This window comes from Notamacropus eugenii, chromosome 6 (assembly GCF_028372415.1).
Source record: "Notamacropus eugenii isolate mMacEug1 chromosome 6, mMacEug1.pri_v2, whole genome shotgun sequence".
NCBI lineage: Eukaryota > Metazoa > Chordata > Mammalia > Diprotodontia > Macropodidae > Notamacropus > Notamacropus eugenii.
This window is the reverse complement of record NC_092877.1, coordinates 123,126,402-123,145,957: the sequence shown is the minus strand read 5'-3', so window position 1 is coordinate 123,145,957 and position 19,556 is coordinate 123,126,402. Positions and strand designations below refer to the sequence as shown.

Genomic DNA, 19,556 nt, shown 5'->3' with positions numbered 1-19,556 from the left:
GTCTTCCTGACTCCAGATCCAGGGCTCAATCCATTATACCACCAGCTGCCTGCTATAGAATCTCTTAGGTTTTACCTCATACTCAGCAAATTGATTAAGAAGATGAAGGAGGATTGTGACTTTTGGCTAAAAATGGAAAAAAATCCATGTTGGAAGGCTGTTAGCAGACACACTAATAATGGTCAGTTCATTGATGGAGCAGTGAATTGGACCAACTATTCTGGAGAACAATTTGGAATTCTGCAAAAAAAAAATCAATGAACAATACATAAGCTCACAACTCTTGTTAAGCCCTCTCTTTCACTGTAGAGAACTGCTTTTTTTTTTTAAGTCATTCAGGTTCTCAACCAGAAAGAGTGTTCTTCCCCTTTCCTTCCCCCACATTCAATCGGTTTGCTAATTTTGGTCAGTTTTTACCTCCACATTTATCATATCTGTTGCCTTCACTCTAGTTATATGGGCATCATTCTAATTCATCACTTCTAACCTGGACCACTGTAATTGCTTCCTAATTGATCTCTCTTTGCCAATCCATCTTCCACATAACTGCCAAAGCAATTTTCCTAAAGCACAGGTCTGAAAAATGTAACTCACCTACTCAAGAAGGTCCAGTGACTCCCTTTTGCCTCTGGAATAAAATATAAGCACATTGTTTCACATTTAAAGACCTCCACAGGCTGGTTCCAGCCTATTTTTCCAGGTTTATTGCACCCTGTACACACCATCTACATTCCAACCCAAACTGGACTGCTTGTTATAAACAATTCTCCAACTCCCTTTGAACAGGTGATCTATTTTCCATGCCTGAAATGTGCTCCCTCTTTATGGCTCATGGAATTCCTTGCTTCCTTCAAAGGAAGGAGGGGGAAACCTGGATTTATAAAGTGCCTACTATGTGCCATTCACTGTGATAAGCCCTTTACAAATATTATCCCTGTTGATCAGCTGAAGTACTACTTAATCTCCTTGATCTCCTCCACCTGATCTCTTTCCTAATCTCCCTAAAAGCTAATGTTCTCTTCCTCAGAAATCACTTTGTATTTCATTTGTATATAATCTGTATTTACTTAGATATATTATATATATGCATATATGTTTGTATACACACACATGTATATATATATATATATATATATATATATATATATATATCTTTTCCCCTACAGAATGTAAGATCCTTTACGTCAGAGACTCTTTTGCTTTCATCTTGTTTATCCTGAGTGCCTAACAATTTTGAGGCACATAGTATAGGGGATCTATGTGGTGCAGTAGATACAGCACTGCCCTTCCAACTAGGAAGATCTCAGTTCAAATCCTTCCTCAGATACTTATTAAGTGTTTGAACTGGGTTGAGTCATGTAACCTCTATCTGTCCCAGGTCCCTCTTCTGTAAAATAGGGATAAAAGTAGCACCTACTTCCCAGGGTTATTATGAGGATTAAATGAGATAATATTTGTAAACAGTCTGTAAATTTTATAGCACTAAATAAATGCTGGTTATTACGGTAGGCATACTCACTGATTGAATGATTCATTGATTTGACCCAGAGATCTCTCTTAAGGCATATCCCCTAAGGAGGTAAAGAGAGTAATAAAAACCTTGTCTATGCCAAAATACTTGAAGAAACGCTTTACAGGGTAGTAAAACAACAACAAAAACTCCAATGTCCTTAGATTGGGGAGTATCTGCAGAAACTGTGTGCGGTATAGTAAAGTAAGAATTTATTATTGTCCCATAAGAAATGAGGAATATGAAGAATTCAGAAAACATAGAAAGACCAGCATGAATTAATGCAGAATCAAATAAGTAGAAATAAAAGAACCTTATATACCATGAGTGCAATTCTATAAACAACAATGGTGCCAAATAATAAGTAATTGTTATCACCAGTCCCAGACCCTAAAAAGAGATCAGGAAACACTTCCTTTCCTTTGGTAGAGTTGTTAGATAATTTAGGGGAGGGAATGTTACATATACCATCAGACTTGACTAGGTCACCTGTATCAGTTGATTTTGCTTAACTGTTTTCATGGTTATAAGGGAAAACAGAAAACAGAAGTAGAGATTGAAAGACAGGTATCATTATCTGGAAATGATAATGACATAAAAAACAAAAATCATCAATATATTTTTTAAAAAGACCTTAGCACTCAACTAATACAATCAAATCCAACTGTCTTAGAAATAGCTTACATGTGGGTGGAGAGAAAACAGTTGAATTATATATAGTACAATGGATGAAGACTTTTAGAAGACTTGTATTTACACCAAAAAATGTTTAATTTTCATACTTTTGTTAAACATATTTTTCTTAAAATGAATAGATTCTCTTGCAGCTTGTTAAAATGAATTACAACTGTCATTTATAGAACTCTTAGATTTTATTATTTGAAATTTAGACAATCCTGTTAGGTTCTGTGGATGTTACTTTCCCTGCTTCCCCAGGAAATTGAGGTTTACAGAGGCGAAAGTGATTTGCCCAAGGTCTCTGTGTCCACAAAAAAGTATTTCTCAGTGGGACTTGAACCCAAGTTTTTGTAAATTCGAATTCAGTCTCTGTTCTTATACAGTGGAAAGTATCCTAGATTTAGTCATAGCATGGGAGTTCATATTCCCCACCTGCTAGGACCTTAGGCAAATCACTTAACCTCATTGATCCTTTCTTTCACCTATAAAAATGAGGGAATTAAACTGGGTGACCTCCAAGGTCACTCAGCTCTAAATATAGAGAGCCTGTGGTCTACTTTGCCATTGAAAACAAAGTAAGATACTAAAAATCAAGATGACAATTCTCAACCTTGCTTTAGAAACTATGTAACTCTATTCATATGAACCTTAAATTTTCTGTAGCTAGGTTACTGCAAAAGTTCAAGACCTAGATAACCAGACATGAATACAACCACCAGTGTTACATACATGAAAAGTGACATGGGAAGAGGATCTCCATTCTGACAAAAAGAAGTTTTTCCCATTACAAAGCACCACTTTCCAATGGTATACTTCATCCCATTTGTTTAGAGATAATAGGACACTGGCATATGTTCATTAATGGCAAGGGCGCCATGAGAGAAAGGATGAAACACAGTGAGGCAGGAGGACCTCACCTTGGGAGTCATCTGGAAGGTTGCTATTTTAACCAATTATTCTGCCTAACTGGGTTCCAGGCCCAGTTGTTTCTAGCTGCCAATGGCCTGCTGTTATGCCAGGGCCCTCTGCTCCGGGACAGAGCCTCAGTTGTAATACGATACTTACTGCTCTACCAGAAAAGGAAAGAAGAAAAAAAAGATAGGAGACGTCTTGGAAGAGAGAATTCAGGAAATATTTAGAACTAAAGAGAAAGGCCAACAAGAGCCAAGGGAAACAAAGGATTTATGAATGAGATGTTTTTCCTAAACAGAGGTGGGAGGCAAGGCTTTCATATACCCTCGTATGTAACATTTTCGCTACATTAGACTATACTTACCTCCTTTTCCTTTACATTACTGGCTATGACAGAGAAGGAATAAATCAGGCCTCAGAGTATGAGGAAAGATAGAGGAAGTAAAGGTGCTGGAAGGTGGATAAATGCTGAAAATAAAGAGGAGAAGGAGCCATTGCCAACAAGATAGCACCAGGGTGCAAAGTCTGCCAGAATGAGGAGAGCATGTCAAAGCTAAAGAATGCACAGACCAGCTGGAAGCTTTTTGCGGGCCCCAGTTGTCTTCCTCCTTCCTGGAAGGCTGCTTCAGCTCCTTGGTCTAAGAGAAGTCTCCACCCAGCAATTTGACAAGCCTAAGGGGAGGGATTTGGGAAAACAGAAGCGAAAGCTGCTGATTTTTTTTTTCCTGGGAACCAGAGATAACACTTTAAATAACTACTCAATCCTCCCACCCATCAGAAACCTTTCAATCTCTTCCCCTAAAAGACCTAATGTGAGAAAACATGCAAAAAGATAAATTTATCATTTAGCAGGGAAAAAAGAGATTAAGGGAAATTTAGCAATTAAAAAGGGAATTTTGCATTTGTGCAATAGAATCGGATTTTATCCCACAATAAACAGCAAACGTCATTTAATGTAACTCATGGCCAGCTGTTTATATAAATCATGCTGAAAATTCTATTACATTACTTTAAATCTCCCTGCTCCTTAAACACATACATATACACACACGCAAAACCTTATAGTCAAAAACTGGTTTTATTTAACACTTCACATCTGTAACTTACAGACTGCTTGTGGCACTGAAAGGTTAGGTGTTCACTTCACCCTGTACATAACTCCCAAAGTGATTTTCCTAAGATGGAGTTTTGACCATGTCACTCCTCTGCTCAATAAAATCCAATGTGTCTTATTGCATCTAGGATAAAATATAACCTTTTCTGTTTGGTTTTTAAAGTCTTTCATAACCGACCCCCAACCTGCTTTTCCAACCTTATTGTATATTTTTCCCCTTTCAGCATACCACAGTCTAATCAAACTGACCTTCTTCCTGTTGTTTACACTCAAAGCTGCCATTTCCTGTCTCTAGGCTTTTGCAGTGGCCGTGTCCCATGTATGAAATGCACTCCCACTTCACCTCTACCTCTTAGGATCTGTAGTTTCTTTCAAGCACCGCCCTCTATATGAAGCCTTTCCTGACGGTCCCACCCTAAGCAAATATGCTCCCCGCCCCCACAAAAAGTTTCCATTGCATTTATTTGTATATATTTTTTATGTACTTATTATCTTCCCTATAGAATGTAAGTTCCTTGTGAGCTGGGACTGTTTAATTTTTGTCTTTATATACCCAACATACCTAGCCCAGTACCTGACAGAAAATAGGCACTTATTAAATAACTGATTGATTTGTGAACTGCTTAAGATGGATATTACATGGGGGATGTGGTACAAGGATGACTGGATTTGAAGTCACAGGACCATGAGTTCAAATCTCAGCTCTACCACTTACTATCACTGTGACTTTGAGCAAATCATAACCTCTCTGGGTCTCAGGCTACTCTTCTGTCAAATAAATACCTTGGACTTGATCTCTTCCAGCTCTAAATATAACTGTGTACATGAACAGTGGAATAAGTAACAAAGTATACCCAGAGATTTTTAAAAAATGTGGTCAAGCACCACAGAAATACATTTAGTTTGGTTTGTCCTCAACTCTTTCACTGCTTACAATGTGTATAACCTTACCATAGATCCCAACTTTATTTCATATGAATTAACTAGACAATGGGTCTTATTTTCTATCTGCAGTACTTATATAGGATGTGATGGAAGATAAAACAGAATCAAAGTCATCAAACTTTAGGATTTGGAGAAACTTTAGAGATGATGAAATCCAACCCTTTTTTTTTCTTCAGAGAGGGAAACTAAGATGTGAAAAGTTTTTCATTTCTCAAATCATTTATAAGAGAGTTCTAATATTCCTAATAAATATCATCAAGGATATACAGTTTTGAAAAAGGAGATGGAACAATTCTGTCATAGGAATGAAGGATAACAGATGAACCCTTGAGTGTTTCACCTGTGGAATGTGAAAAGGCCTGAAGCACAGTGAGTAGATTTACAAGATTTCTATGGAGTAGAATTACACAGAACAAAAAGGTGTAGATGGATTGTCATCCTCAAGGGAGGAGAGAGTTCCCATGTGATTGAAATGTTAGTTTGCCAAAGTAATAAAGAACTGTTTTCAAAGTTTTTTGCAAAAAAACCCAAAAAACCAAAAAAAAATTCAAAAGAACCTTATGCTAGGTATTGCCAGTGATTGAATAAGTGATGAAAAGTGTACCTAATGCTCTTTGCATACCTTAAAGTGCTCTCCAATCCAATCAACCCAACAAACATTTATTAATCGATCAATCAATAAGCATCTGCTTGTAACCCATTATGTGCCAGACCCCATGTTTGCTTGAAAGATTGACATACAGAATTGAAATTCACTAGTTTTTCACAATTACAAGTATATGACAGTTGCTTCCATGAAGTCATTGTGCATTTAGGACCATCTCCATTTATCCTGACCTATGTCTTCTCACTGGACTCAGATGACTCCAGAGGAGACAGTGAGTTGGGTGACTGTGCAGCCCTGCCTCACTTAAGTCCAACTCACTGGCAAATCAAGACATCTCTAAACTCAAGAAATTTATATTTTACATATATTTTACACGAGTGATGGAAAGGGAAAATAGCCTTGTTCTGACTGGGTAATCACCTTAATCCAGAGTGGGGCCCATCAAGCCCTTTACAGTAGCAATTCTAATATGATTTGATTGCTTCCTGAACAAAGAGTAGGAAAAGAGGACAGAAAATGGGTAACCAGAGTTACTGGGCCGACAGCTGGTTATTAGCGGATAGGATGAAACCTGTTCTGGGGCTTTGGGACAAATTAAATAGAGAGGGTTGAGGTAAGAATTGACTCACTCACCTTTATATTCAGGAAGCTGTGTCCAGTCAGTCCCCAAAAGGAGTAAATTAACTCTTCCAAGGTGATGCCTTCTATGAATAACAAGACAAAATAAAAAATGAGTTTGCATTCTACATATACATTTATAATAAGAACTAGCATATGTACAAAATATCTCCCATATAGGAGAGTCCAGGGAGCCTTCTGGAGAGTTGCGTTGACTCGTAATGGTAGTGCCATAAGAGTCATTGGAGCAGGTTTAGATAGTCTGTAAGTAAGCTTTGGTTTGCTAACAATATGATTAGAACAAACCTTTTCAAGTGGCTGTATCTGAAAATGGAGGTGTCCTCAAAAGGCTCTAATCAACCAGAGTCTGTTCTCAGACTAAATATCCTTTTATGATAGCCGATAAATATTAAGCGGTTAAATAGAAATGGAGTTCCAGCCACTTGTGGCCAACAGTAAGGGGAACACAACCAGTAGGGGGCAGAAGCTGACAGCATCAGAGATGAGATATCCCCAACCAAAACTTTCAGACACTTACCCTTAAAATCCTGAGGTGGGAATGTGACTGGGCTGGCTCTGGAATAGTAGGCTAGAGAATACTTCCATGCAGATGTGTTGTTATTCAGTCATTTTTCAGTCATATCTGACTTTTTGATCCCCTTTGGGGTTTTCTTAGCAAAGATAGTGGAGTAGTTTGCCATTTCCTTCTTTAGCTCATTTTACAGATGAGGAAACTGAGTCAAACAGGGTTAAATGACATGCCCAGGGTCATACAGCTAGAAGTGTCTGAGGTTAGATTTGTATTCAAGAAGATGGGTTTTCCCACCTCCAGGCCTGGTGCTCTATCCAATGCAACATCTAGCTTCCCATATATGTATGTATATATATATGTATATATATGTATATATATATATATATATATATATATATATATATATATATATATATATATATATATATATATATACACACACATATACATATTATATATATGGATTAAGTTACTATTGTTAGAATTATTACTGTGTTGTTATCAGTGTTTCACAAAGCATGTGTCACTAAGCATCATCACTGTCATTTCCAGCATAATAACAATGAATGAATGAATGAGCACATGTTAAGTGCCTACTCTATGCCAGGTACTATGCAAGGAGCTGGTAGGTACACATACAAAAGTGAACCAGTCCCTGCTCTCAAGGATCTTACATTCTAATGGGGGAGATGAATATAGGGGAATGGAGGTAAGAAAAGGAGTCATAGAAATGTTGAGAAGAGGCATACATGATGGACCTGAGTGAAAGCATTTGCCAAGAATGTTTTCATTAATCACAAACAAAAGTCAGAGGTTCGAAGATAATCAGATAGCATCGTAGTTGGACCATAAATGCCAGCTAACAATCTGGTGGCATCATTCCCATGACTTGCTGAGCAGCTTCCAGGAAACCAGTCTTTAGGTTCCAGGGGGAGTATGGTTGCAAAACTGAAACTTAAGAGAATTGAGGGAAGGGCACCACCAGGAGTGGAGCTTGTGGCTTAACTTGATTTGACCTGGGAAACCTCACTGGGTCTGGACATGAAAAGGATTGACAGACTGATAAAATCAAGCAATGGTAATATTTATTTGATTCCTTTTCCTACAGAGGTGAAAAAGTGATGGGTACAAACAGTGAGACATAGAAACACAGTCTGCACCTAGACAGGGAGGGGAGAAGTAATGATGGAAGCAGTTCATAACTCTCAAGAGCTTATTGTTAAATTTTGAGAATTTTGTGAGCTGGTTGTTAAATACAACCAGTGCACAATTTAATCAACCACTCCATTGGTAATGTTATTTGTTACTCTAAAAGAGTTGGTTTCAACCATAACAAAGAGTATTTTCAATGCATTATTACCTACTTTGAATGATTGTGGCTCTGATAATAAATAACTTGAATATTTGAAAGCTAACTCAATTGCATTTTTGTTCTTTGCTAATATAATGCCGGGGACAAATTCTGGAGTAGCCACAAAGTTAGAAAATTTTCCTAAAATTATCATTTGTCACTCTTTAAATCATTAATTGCAATTTTTACTTAAGGATTCAATATCTGAAATAAAACAAATTAATCATCTATAAGTAAGGTGGATTTTAGTGTGTGTAAAGTAAATTTTTATTATTCTTTTTTATAGTCTAGTTTCCAGGATCCATAGCCATAGCAATCTCTCGTTCCCAGATGTTAGATACGAGTTCTCATGATCATGGTTCAAAACATCTCCACCACGCTTGCACAGTGTTATATAACGATAAATAATATACACATTGTGCTCAAAATTATAAATGTCCACTGTGACTGTACAGTGAGATATAATGACGAGATAATGTAAACTTGTGAGGCTGTTGCTGGCAACGTCTTCTTTGTCTGTTGGCCTATAAAGCAAGTAGGCAGTGGTCAGTGACTAGGGAGCCCTTAGGGTTGAATGCACAAGCTGGAATGCTGTATGTGCCTTGTCCAGCCCCCATCAAGGCTGGGGGGAATCTGTGTTTGCCTCAGCTGGTCCCCTATTGTGGCTTGGGGGTATTTAGGGGAGTACACAAGCTGTACCTATCTTGATTAACCCCATGGAGACATAGGGGGTAATTGCCCCCCCTTTTATGCCAGCCTCTATAAGAAGGGTGATTAGGGAATGCTGTAGGAGTTGGTGCTCCCATTATCATTAACCCTTCTGAGAACACTAGACTAGCATAAAGTAAGATTATTAACCCCTCCAAAGCTGTATTCCTGTCCTTCCTGTCTGAACAGGTCAAGAGTGAACCTGTGTTAGCAGCCCTCCTGTGTGCTAGTGTTTACTTTCTTACATCATCTTAAAATATTTATGGATAAAATGTATCCTATTTATCACCAATCTAAGAAAAAAAATCAAACTGAGCTAGAAAATGTATTTAAAAACCTTGAAACTGGAATTATTAAAAATTAGTCACCTGGGAACAAGATGAATGCCATACAGTTTACAAGTTGCTACTGCTGTATGGCACATATACCCTGCATTATATATGTATTTTTCATACTTAAATACATTTATTTCATTCATCTTATTCTGGGTTGGCAAAGAGATTAGTTAACATTAATTTCATGTAAGACCATGCTTTAAAGACTGGCTTTCTTAAAGAATTTCCATTACTTTCACCTCCACTGCAATCAAGAACAACTAACATTCAGAAATCAGAAAAATTAATCAAACACACTATAAAAGCTTCGGAAAACTTAAAGATTGGTACTAGAAAGCAAATCTCAAGATGAAGAATTGATTAGATCATATAAGTCTAAACATTCCATTTAATAAAAATGATAAGTGTAAAGCTCTTCTAAGAATATATTACTAGAAAGTATAATTTGACATGTGAATTTATGTCTTCTATCATACAGAAGCAATGATAAAGTCATTTTAAATTATTTTGATCTCTTAAAACCATTTATGAGGCCTTGTAAAGACCTAGTTTCATAATCATCTGGTGGGAAAAAAATCTATTTTTAGTAAAATTTTAAATGAAATTAAAAAAAAATTATTTCCCACATTTTGTTGATAATGTAGAATCAAACAACATTCAATCCCTGCAACTATACAAAAATCGAAGAAGACAGTCAGAAGTGCTGAAGTGAAAAGAAATTCCAGTTTAATGAATATAATCTGAAGAGCGAGAAATACTTTAATAGTAGATCACATATCACATTTAATGACCATACATTTATTAAGAAAAGAATCAGCAGATTGAGATGCAATTCCATTTGTCAAATCGTGGTTGAATTGCAACCATAGTTTGGCTACAAATACAAATTCAGGGGGAAAAAACAATGAAAACCTTCTGTAAGAATCAATTAGGTATATGAAATTTATAAAAATATTGTCTATTTTATTATTCTTTGTAGATACATATCCTTTGTAACAGTATAAATGTATAAAAAACTTCATGTACTAACTTTGGAAAGTCAGTTGTTAAACACTTACCAACATACCACTGGAGGGAAGCATGGTCTCTGGAGTCCTGTCCCTGATCATGTTATTTAGTTGGAGAGAAAGGCAGAGCAGGGACAGGTGAAGATGTCCAAGATGGATGGATGTGAAGTGTGATTGGGAGTATCTAGATATAGGGCCATTCTTAGAGTGTTCTGGAGGATCCCATCTATTTAAAAAATTATGTTTAATATATTAATTGAATATTAATTAACTGAATATTGTGATTACAGCATTCAAAACATTTTTGCTCAGATAATCCAACTTAGATTTTTTTTTTGAGCCTCTATGGTAAGGATACTTGAGATACTTGAGATCTCCTTGGCATGAATTCATGGTAGGTGCCCAGTTTGCCCTGCTGTAAAGGTGGTGCTTTCAAGATATAATGGGTTAAGTAAATGAACACAACACCAGTTAAGACAACTCAGTTCCAAGGAAGAGTTCCAAAGATGAATGGATTAACTCATCTAAGGAGGAAGGTTTAGTTTCTACATGTCTGGGTTTGGAAGATGCTGTTCCACATGGAGGGAAATGGGAAAATAGCAAGGCAAATAGCAAAGATGTCAAAAGTGGATAGTGAGACAACCAATGCTAAAAATACAGTACAACACAACAAATCTACGTTGTGCAAATCACTATAGTAGGGGCATAAGATAAGACAGGATCTGTACTGTTAAGGTGCTTCTAAAAAATTTAAACAGCAAATGCAGAGTATGGATAGATATGAATTCTATCCCCTACTACACATACTAAAATATGTGCCATTTCAATACAGATCAGTAAAAATGGGCGAGCAAAACAAAATGATCTGTTTGAATGTACTACATGACTCATGATCACAAAGCTAAAAAATTCAAGTGCAGTGACAGAATTGCAATTCCAGACACACATTTCACTCATATATAAAACACCTATGATTTATTTCCAGTTATGTCAAAATGTAAACAAAAACCATTTAATTTCAATCAGAGGAAAATGTCTCATCTCATTTTTCTGTAAATGAAAAGAATGGCAACTAATGAGCATATGCAGTTATTTATTTAATGCTAAGCTGACTATCATGAATCTTTATTTGAAACAAATGGACATGAAAGCTGTATCAGCTGAGAAGAGAAATGCTTTTATTTGCTGTGCAAAATCATCTAAAGACACTCTTGTTAATACTTTGAATATCTCTTACTTTAATTTAAATAATTCAGATACATATTCCTTGAATTCCAGGACCATATTTCTAACAGGACATCCCTACTTCTGTGTTCTATCATCATTAAAAACTCACCTTCTAGACTCACACTCAATAGGTAGAAGTTGCAAAAAAGCAAAGTTAGGCTTGACATCAGGAAAAACTTCCTGACAATTGGAACTGTCCAAAAGTGAAAGGGGCTGTGTCTCCTTCCTCACTAGAGGTCTTAAAGCAAAGGAGAATGATTATTTTTTGAGCATGCTGTATATTGGACAAGATGGCGACTGAGGTTTTTTTCCAACTCTTGAGTGTAGGATTTTATGCTTTATTCTCTTTCTCCTCAAACCAGCTCTCTTTCTGAATGTGCCAATGTTTTCTGCCTAACCACTGAAATACAATTCAGACCCCACCTATGAAGATTTTCTCAGCTTCATACTATAACAATCTCTTTTCTTTTATTTATGTTTTTAATCTTTTCTTTTAAAAAATGAATTGATACATTTTGTTTTGACACAGCAGACACTCTTTATCCCTGAACTATTTAATTTATTGAAAAACAGAAAGAAGAAATGTGATCTTTAGTACTGAGGTGATGATACTGACTGACCACACTACTTGACTAATCCGCCAGTCTTGGGTTGCCTCTCCAGGTTGACTTTATTAGCATTGTTGTTGTCACTGTGTATAAGGTTTTTGGCTCTGCTTTCTTGACTCTGCATCACTTTAAGCAAGTTTTCCCACGTCTCTTTGATTTTCTCATGTTTTCATTCTTATGGTACAGTAGTATTCTATTATATTCATATGCCATAATTTGCTTGGTCATTAACCAAGCATTAGAATTCTTTCTCTCTTTTAGAATTTCTCTTCTGCATCATTTAGCAATTTATTATAGTGTCTTATTCTTTAATTACTTCATGCATGTCTCACTTTTCCATTTGTCCTTGTGGACAGATACTTTATTTTATACTTCTTTACAACTCTTCCCACTTGGTTTTGCTCCTTTGGTCTTTTCCATCATGCCCCAGGAACCTCTTCATCCTGGAAGGTCACATCATCTCTAGAACTCACACCTCATCAGTACCAGCTGCCCCTGAGGCCCCTCTGATTGGAGAGCAGAGTTCAGAAGCTCCTTCCCCCACCTTGGTTTAAAAGGAGGGTATACAAGTCAAATATCTCTTCATTCTCAACTGGACTGCATTCCTTAGAATTTCTCCTTCCCCTTCTCCTCTTGCACCAAGTATTGTTGTTCAATTGTGTCCAATTTTTTGTGACCCCATTAGAGGTTTTCTTGGCAAAGATACTGGAGTGGTTTGCCATTTTCTTCCCCAGCTCATTTTACAGATGAGGAAATTGAGGCAAACAGGGTTAAGTGACTTGCCCAGGCTCACACAGCTAGTAAATGTTTGAAGTCACATTTGAACTCAGGAAGATGAGTCTTCTTGACTCTAGGCCTAGGGCTCTATCCACTTCACCACTTAGCTGCTCCTGCCAAGTACCTTCCCCCCTTTAAAACTCAATGTCTTGTCATCACCATTATAAGCTTAAGAGAAGGCTTTCTTTTTGGTACTTGTATTTCCAGTACTTAGTACAGTGTCTGGCGCTTAGCAGGTGCTCAAAGATTGTTTTTTGACTGACTGATGTCTTTTGAATCCCACAGTGCCTACAACAGGGCAAGGTACATAGGGAATCACTCAACACTCATTACTTGATTGAATACACGATTCTAATTTCTTTGAAACACAACTTATATGTGGAATATATGTATATATGGAATATGTATATATGTATATGTGGAATATGCCCAAATTAATAGACACCAGAATACTTCAAAATCTGTTTTTCAGGAAGAATTAAGATGTACATAGGAAATAACTACCGTAGAAAGTTCTAGCAGCAAACTAAAAAGTATCAACAATAACTCAAAATTATGCATCAGTGAAAGGTATGGTAGGCAAGTTAGTAATATTACCATCTTACACTTTATATGAGGAAACCAAAGCTGAAAAAGGTTTAAGTGACTTGTCCAGCGTCATACAAGCTGGACACTGGATGCAAACACGGGTTTTGTTTTCAAGCATTCTACTATAGTACCTAAAGATGCCTCTCTGCATATCAGAATCAATAAAACTATTGGTTAGTCAAATTTCATATTTTCATAAATTGTTTCAGGTTATGGTTTCCTGTCTGTTCAATTCTGCCTCAGAAATTAACTGAAGTTTCAGATTTAGATGAAAGTGTCCTAAAAGATATAATGCTACCTGAAAAGCCTTGTGAGGTGAGTGCATCTTCAATGTAGCTATGTATTAATCAATGTGGGTACTCCTTCCAGAGGTTCTCTCTGGAAGCTTAGCCAAAATATGTCCATGTTCTCTGCAAGTCCCCCCAATTTATTGGATATCTTCTCACTCTTGCACCATTACTAAGTGGGGGTGGGGGTGGGGAGGAGGCTAAAGATGCTAAGAACCACTAAGTTTTTAAATGATAAATGAGAATTTAACCACTGGTACTTTTTTTTTCCTTTGAAGGAATGAGTATATTTCCATTATACTTGCTGATGCCTGGTCTGGGGCTAGACAACTGTGTATCACCTCAAGCTTCAAGAAGAGGACACAGAGAAGGAGGAGACAGAGGAAAGGGCAATGTCTAAGAGGGAAGGGCTTTCTCCTCTCGACCACAGAGGGTGGAAATGTGGTTTGGAAAGATTCTATCCCTCTCTCCTTGATGGTTGAGAGGGAGAATGAGTACTCAATTAAGTGTCCCCAACAACCATACCTGTAAGACGAGGATAGGTTATGAAGACTTATGAAGGACTTTGAACACCAGAGAATTTTTGTATTTGATCCTGTAGGTGATAAGAAGCCACTAGAACTTATGGAGTGGGGCTGGGGGGGGGTGGAGATTGATGTCATTGGATCTACATTGCAGGAAAATCCTTTTGGGGACTGAATGGATGATGGACTAGAGTGGGGAGATGCTTGTGGCAAGTAGACCAACCAGCATGCTATTATAATAGTCCAGATACGAGATGAGGGCATACACCAGGGGAGTGGCAGTGTCATCATTTACCAGTCACCCATGCTTGTAGCTTCACTGTCCTTTTCATCATCATAATTTATACAGCAATTTAAGATGTTCAAAGACCTGTACATATATTTCATTTGCTCCTCAACAACCGTGGGAAATAGATGCTATTATTATCTCCATTTTACAGATGAGAAAACTGAGGCTGAGAGAGGTTAAGTGCCCAACGTCCCCATAGCTTCTAAGAGTCTGGGGCAAAATTTGAACTCAGTTCCTTCTATCCATGTTCTATTCATATGTAATCCAGCACTCTAGTCACAATACCATTTAACTGCTTCAAAAGAGTTATTTTCCTTGGCAGATGTTTTCTGTTGCCAAGCCTTGTTTCTAACTTTACAATAGCTCTAGTGTATGTCCTCTTAATTCTCACATCTGCCCCAGTATTTAGACCCTCATCACCTCACTTCTGAACTCCTGCAAAAGCCTTCTGGTTGGTTTCCCTGCTTCAAATCTCTCTCCATTTCAATTCATACCGCACTCAGCTTCAAGTGCAGTGTGATCCAGTGACACTCCTCCCCTGGGCATCCTCTTTGCCCCCTTTCAGTGACTTCCCATGACTCCCTCTTTACTTTGGGGACCGAATGCAACACTTGCACACCGTTCCTTTGTAGTGGCTGTCTCTCAGGCCTGTAAGGTTCTCTCCTCTCTTGGATTCTCAGCCCCAACCCCCACCTTTTGCAGCAGGCCTTTTCCAGTCCCCCAGATGTTAGCATTTTTGATCTTTCAGGTTACTTTCCATTTAAATTATAAATTATATGTACACATATATTATAAATTTCATAATTTTATATACTATATATTATATAAATATGCATAAATATATGATATAAATATAAATAATAATTACACATTACATAAATAATATGTTACATTTACATATATATGAAACATGAATATATGTGATTATATATAATATACATATTACATACATAAATTACATATATTTATGTATACAATTTATATGTAAAATAATATAAATTTAAAATGTGTAATTATAAATTAAATATTAAATTATAAATATATAAAATACATATGATATACAAATAAATCAATATAAATTGATTGCATGTTGGCTCCCTATTAGAATGTAGGCTCCTTTTGGCAGGGACAGTGATTTTTTCCCCTCTCTTTGTATTCCCGGCACTTGGCACAGAGCCTGGCACACAACAGGAGCTTAATAAATGCTTGTTTATTGATTGACTGTCGCCTAATGTAATGGAGAAACAACAGCTTGTGTTGGAGGCAGGGTTCCAAAGAAATTACATAAGACGCCTCCCCCAATTCCTTGGTAGAGATGGAAGATCCAATTATGTGGAATAGGGGGATATATTTTTAGATATTTTTCGACATACTGATCGGTTTTGGCGATTTTTTTAAAATTTAAAAATAATCTTTCTAATATGAGATGGACGTTTGGAAGAGAGGGGGAGAGATCCGAGGGGAAATTAAAGCGATATAAATGCATCATATCCATAAAAATGTATTTTTAAAATAATTGAATTCAGCAGCCTTCCATTGGGAGGAAGGTAGGCCTTCCGACAGCCGAACTCCCGGACGCCCCCTCCCACCCCCTCTCACCTCCGCTGGTTAAGGTCCAATGAGAGCGTCGCTTTCTGCCCCGCCCCCTTCCCCAGCCCGCCGGATGCTGGGGCCAGGGGGAGGAGCCGAGCGGCCTCGCAGGGGGCGTCACGCCGGAGCCGGCGTGATGACGCAAATGCGGCGACGCCGTCTCCAAGGAGCGCATCCCGTCGCCGGTTTTGAAGTGGCGCGGGGCAGACGGGCGGGGGCACTGGCTACAGCCTGATCCTTCCCTGCTGGGGGCCCCCTACCTTTCGTGCGCCAGGAGCCTGGGACTCGGGCCTTGTTCCCGCGCCCGCCGAGGTTAGCCCCTGCGCAGCCTCGTCAGGAGGGACGTTCGGGCCTGGCCGGGCTGGAGCCGAAGCTCGGAGAACGAGAGGGAGGCCGAGGCCGCGCTCGCTGCTCCCCGAGCCTCCCCTCTGTGTCATCTCGCGCGCTCTCGCTCTCTTCTTTTTCTTTTTCTTTTTCTTTTTCCCTTGTTCTGGTCAGTCTCAAGTGGCGTTGTGATTGGAAAGGGGGAGAAAGAGGCGGCTAAAACTGCACCGAAATGGCCACAGAGCTGGACTTTCTGAGAGACCAAAGTAAGCCACCGGGTTCCGGGGTTCGGGTGTCCAGGGGTGTGGCTTCTCCAGTGCCCCCTGCGGAGCAGGGTCCGGCCCCGACCGTGCGTACCAGGTTTCAGAGGGGATCCGAGGGACTTCGGGCGCCCCCCTTTTACAGAAGAGGCGACGGAGGCCCCGACGGAGAGCAGTGACTTGCTCCGTCTAGGGTCGCTCCGTCTAGGGTCACAGCTGACAGATAGCCGTGTGCGCTGGAAGTGGGTCCCAACCCGGTGCCCCTCCTTCGCGGGGAGCGCCAGCGTGCTGGGCACTCCGATTCCTGCCGTTAGGTTCATTTTCTTTGTCATCCGGAAGGAACCTGGGACGTGGATTTAGAACTGCCAGCCACCTTATTGATCACGTAGTCCATTTTCCTTTTTTTACAGGGGAGGAAACTGAGGCGTAGGGAGCAGCAGTGACTGACATCCGGTGAGTGGCAGAATTGGGCCAGAGGGCAGTGTGGCTTAGCCGGGAGAGCACTGGCCTTGGAAGCCGGCCCTGGTTTCAGATCCAGCCCCTGACGCTGGCTAGCTCTGTGATGAAGCAGGGATAGCAATTCTGGTGATGTTGTGATACATGTATGCATGCATGCATTCCTTTATTCAAGAAGCATTTGAGTGCTTACTACTGCGCCAAGTGCTAGATAAAAATTACATAGCCTTTGCCTTTCAAGGAGCTTACTCACTATTGCAGAAAAATCATATTTATACACACAATTTGGGGGAACAGGGGATCAGAAGAGACTTTGCAAGGCGCTGGACTGGGCCAGTGTTTTTGCAGGAAGCTAGGGATTCTAGATGGAAGAAAGGCTTGGACAAAACATTTTCCAAACTGTAAATTGTCACGTCAGTGTTGGTTATTTATTACACCATGTTGCAGTGTTGCATTTGGATTTTCAAAAAAATCAACTGGAAGATTATTGATTTAGAGCTAGAAGATTTTAGTGATTATTATATCCTTTTACAGAAGGAGGAAAACCAAAAAACTGAGGCCCAGGAAGAGGAAATGACTTAGTACTTGCTTTCATGGATATAGTGTTTGAAAGTTGACAAAGCTCAGAGTAGTGATTTAAACTCAGGTTTTAATCCAAATACGATAATCATTTATTATTGAATTGCCAAGTTAGCAGTTATTGACAGACAGTGCTTTCTGGGTTGCATGACATGAACTTAGTAGAAAACTTTTCTTTTCTGTATTGAAAAATGTTGAATGCATTAAGATTAGTGAATATTTGGTTTCAAGATAACACGTGGCATTCTCCCAGACATTTAAACATATTTATACTTTTCTGAGGATCTTTTGCTGCTTTGAAGAGAGGAAAGAGCTATGAGTAAAGAAGGGTTTTTGAGGCAGTAGTTACTACCTGGTTGCAGTAGGGAATAATTAGTGGACCGCTCTAGATGTTTATTCAGTAGGTATTTAGTGAGTACCAGTTAAGGTATGTGACTGTACTAGAAATGCTCTGTGACATAACAAGAAGTGTGTCTTGTTTACAGTTTATTTGGGGGAACAAGATTCAAATGAGTATTATATAATTAGCTACTAGATGCATGGCATAGATCATAGCTGCTTTTAGAGGTTAGTTGATCAAAGTATCACTGGTTTGATGAAGAAAAGTTTCCAGGAGGAGATCAGTCTTGAATTGGACCTTGAAGGATAGGTAGTCTTTAAAAGTTCTTCTTGGGATGTCATGAGCAAAGGATTGGATATTATGTTGTGAGTTTGTGTAAAAATGAATGGATTTATTGGATGGTATGGAAAGAATGTGTTGAAAGTAGGAAATAAGGTTGGAAAAGTAGGTTTTATGGAAAGCCATGAATTTTAAAACTAGGGATTTTATCTTAGAAGTAACAAGATGCTATTGAAAGTTATTAAACAGGGGAGTTGAAAGTAGCATGTGGTGTTATACAGGATGGATTTAGGTGAATATGATACTTAGATTGTTGTGATAATCTAGGTTTAAGGTGAGAGGCAAAGCAAGTCATGCCAGCTAGTCCTGGAGTATTTATTAAGCACCTACTTTGTGCCAGGCACAGTGCTAAGTGCTGGGGATACAAAGAGAGGCTAAAACCAGTCCCTGTCCTCAAGGATCTCACAGTCTAATGATGGGGAGGAACAGCATAGAAACAACCACGTATAAAAATGATATATAAGATAAATTGGAGATATTTTCAGGGGGTAGCACAAGCATTAGTGGGGTGGGTGAAAGAAGTAGGGGTGGAGAAAGACATCTTGCAGAAAGTTGGATTTTAGCCAAGACTTGAAGGAAACCAGGGAGGCCAGGAAGCAGAACATTTAGGCATGAGAGATAGCCAGTGAAAATGTGTGGGAGATGGAGTAGCTTGTAAGAGGAACAGTCAGGAGGCCACTTCTGTTGGATCATAGAATACATGGAAGAAAGTAAAGTAGAAGAAGACTCAAAAGGTAGGGAGGGGCTTTAAAATCTAAAAAGATTATATATTTGATCCTGAAGATAAGAGGGAGCCACAGAAGTTTATTGGATAGGAGCATGATGTGGTCAGACCTCTGTTTTAGGATGATATTTGAGTGGAGGATGGACTGGAGGGGAAGAGACTTGAGGCAAAGAGACCAACCAGAAGCAGCATATATCAGGAGAAATCATACTGAATGTGGAGTCAGATCTGCGACTGTCTGACATTGTGACCGTGGGCATCACTTAATCTTACTAGACCTCAGTTTCCTCATCCATAAAGTATGAGTCTTGGACTAGAAGACCTAAA

The 19,556-nt window shown here is 38.7% G+C and overlaps 2 protein-coding genes across 23 annotated transcripts in view; one reads left to right on the top strand and one right to left on the bottom strand.

The window, feature by feature from the left end:
* C6H4orf33 (chromosome 6 C4orf33 homolog) overlaps positions 1–16,557 on the bottom strand; it is a 36,103-nt gene extending 19,546 nt beyond the window's left edge. The window contains exons 1-5 of one of the 10 annotated variants that reach the window (XM_072621003.1): positions 16,217–16,302; positions 10,369–10,543; positions 6,400–6,470; positions 3,671–3,772; positions 1,520–1,571 (exon numbers count right to left, since the gene is read on the bottom strand). In XM_072621003.1, coding sequence (XP_072477104.1) covers positions 1,520–1,535 — 16 coding nt within the window. In that variant the 5' untranslated portion in view covers positions 1,536–1,571; positions 3,671–3,772; positions 6,400–6,470; positions 10,369–10,543; positions 16,217–16,302. Of the gene's footprint in view, positions 1–75; positions 199–594; positions 629–1,519; positions 1,572–3,670; positions 3,773–4,463; positions 4,479–6,399; positions 6,471–10,368; positions 10,544–16,216; positions 16,383–16,467 lie in introns of those variants that run through there. The other 9 variants (XM_072621000.1, XM_072621004.1, XM_072621007.1 and 6 more) reach the window with 9 other exon arrangements.
* A 127-nt stretch (positions 16,558–16,684) lies between these two features.
* The window catches only part of SCLT1 (sodium channel and clathrin linker 1), a 264,118-nt gene continuing 261,246 nt past the window's right edge, over positions 16,685–19,556 (top strand). For 12 of the 13 annotated variants that reach the window (XM_072620993.1, XM_072620989.1, XM_072620996.1 and 9 more), the window contains exons 1-2: positions 16,685–16,797; positions 17,202–17,244. The gene's annotated coding sequence lies outside the window, so the exon portion shown is untranslated. The remainder of the gene's footprint in view (positions 16,798–17,201; positions 17,245–19,556) is intronic. The other variant, XM_072620988.1, reaches the window with a different exon arrangement.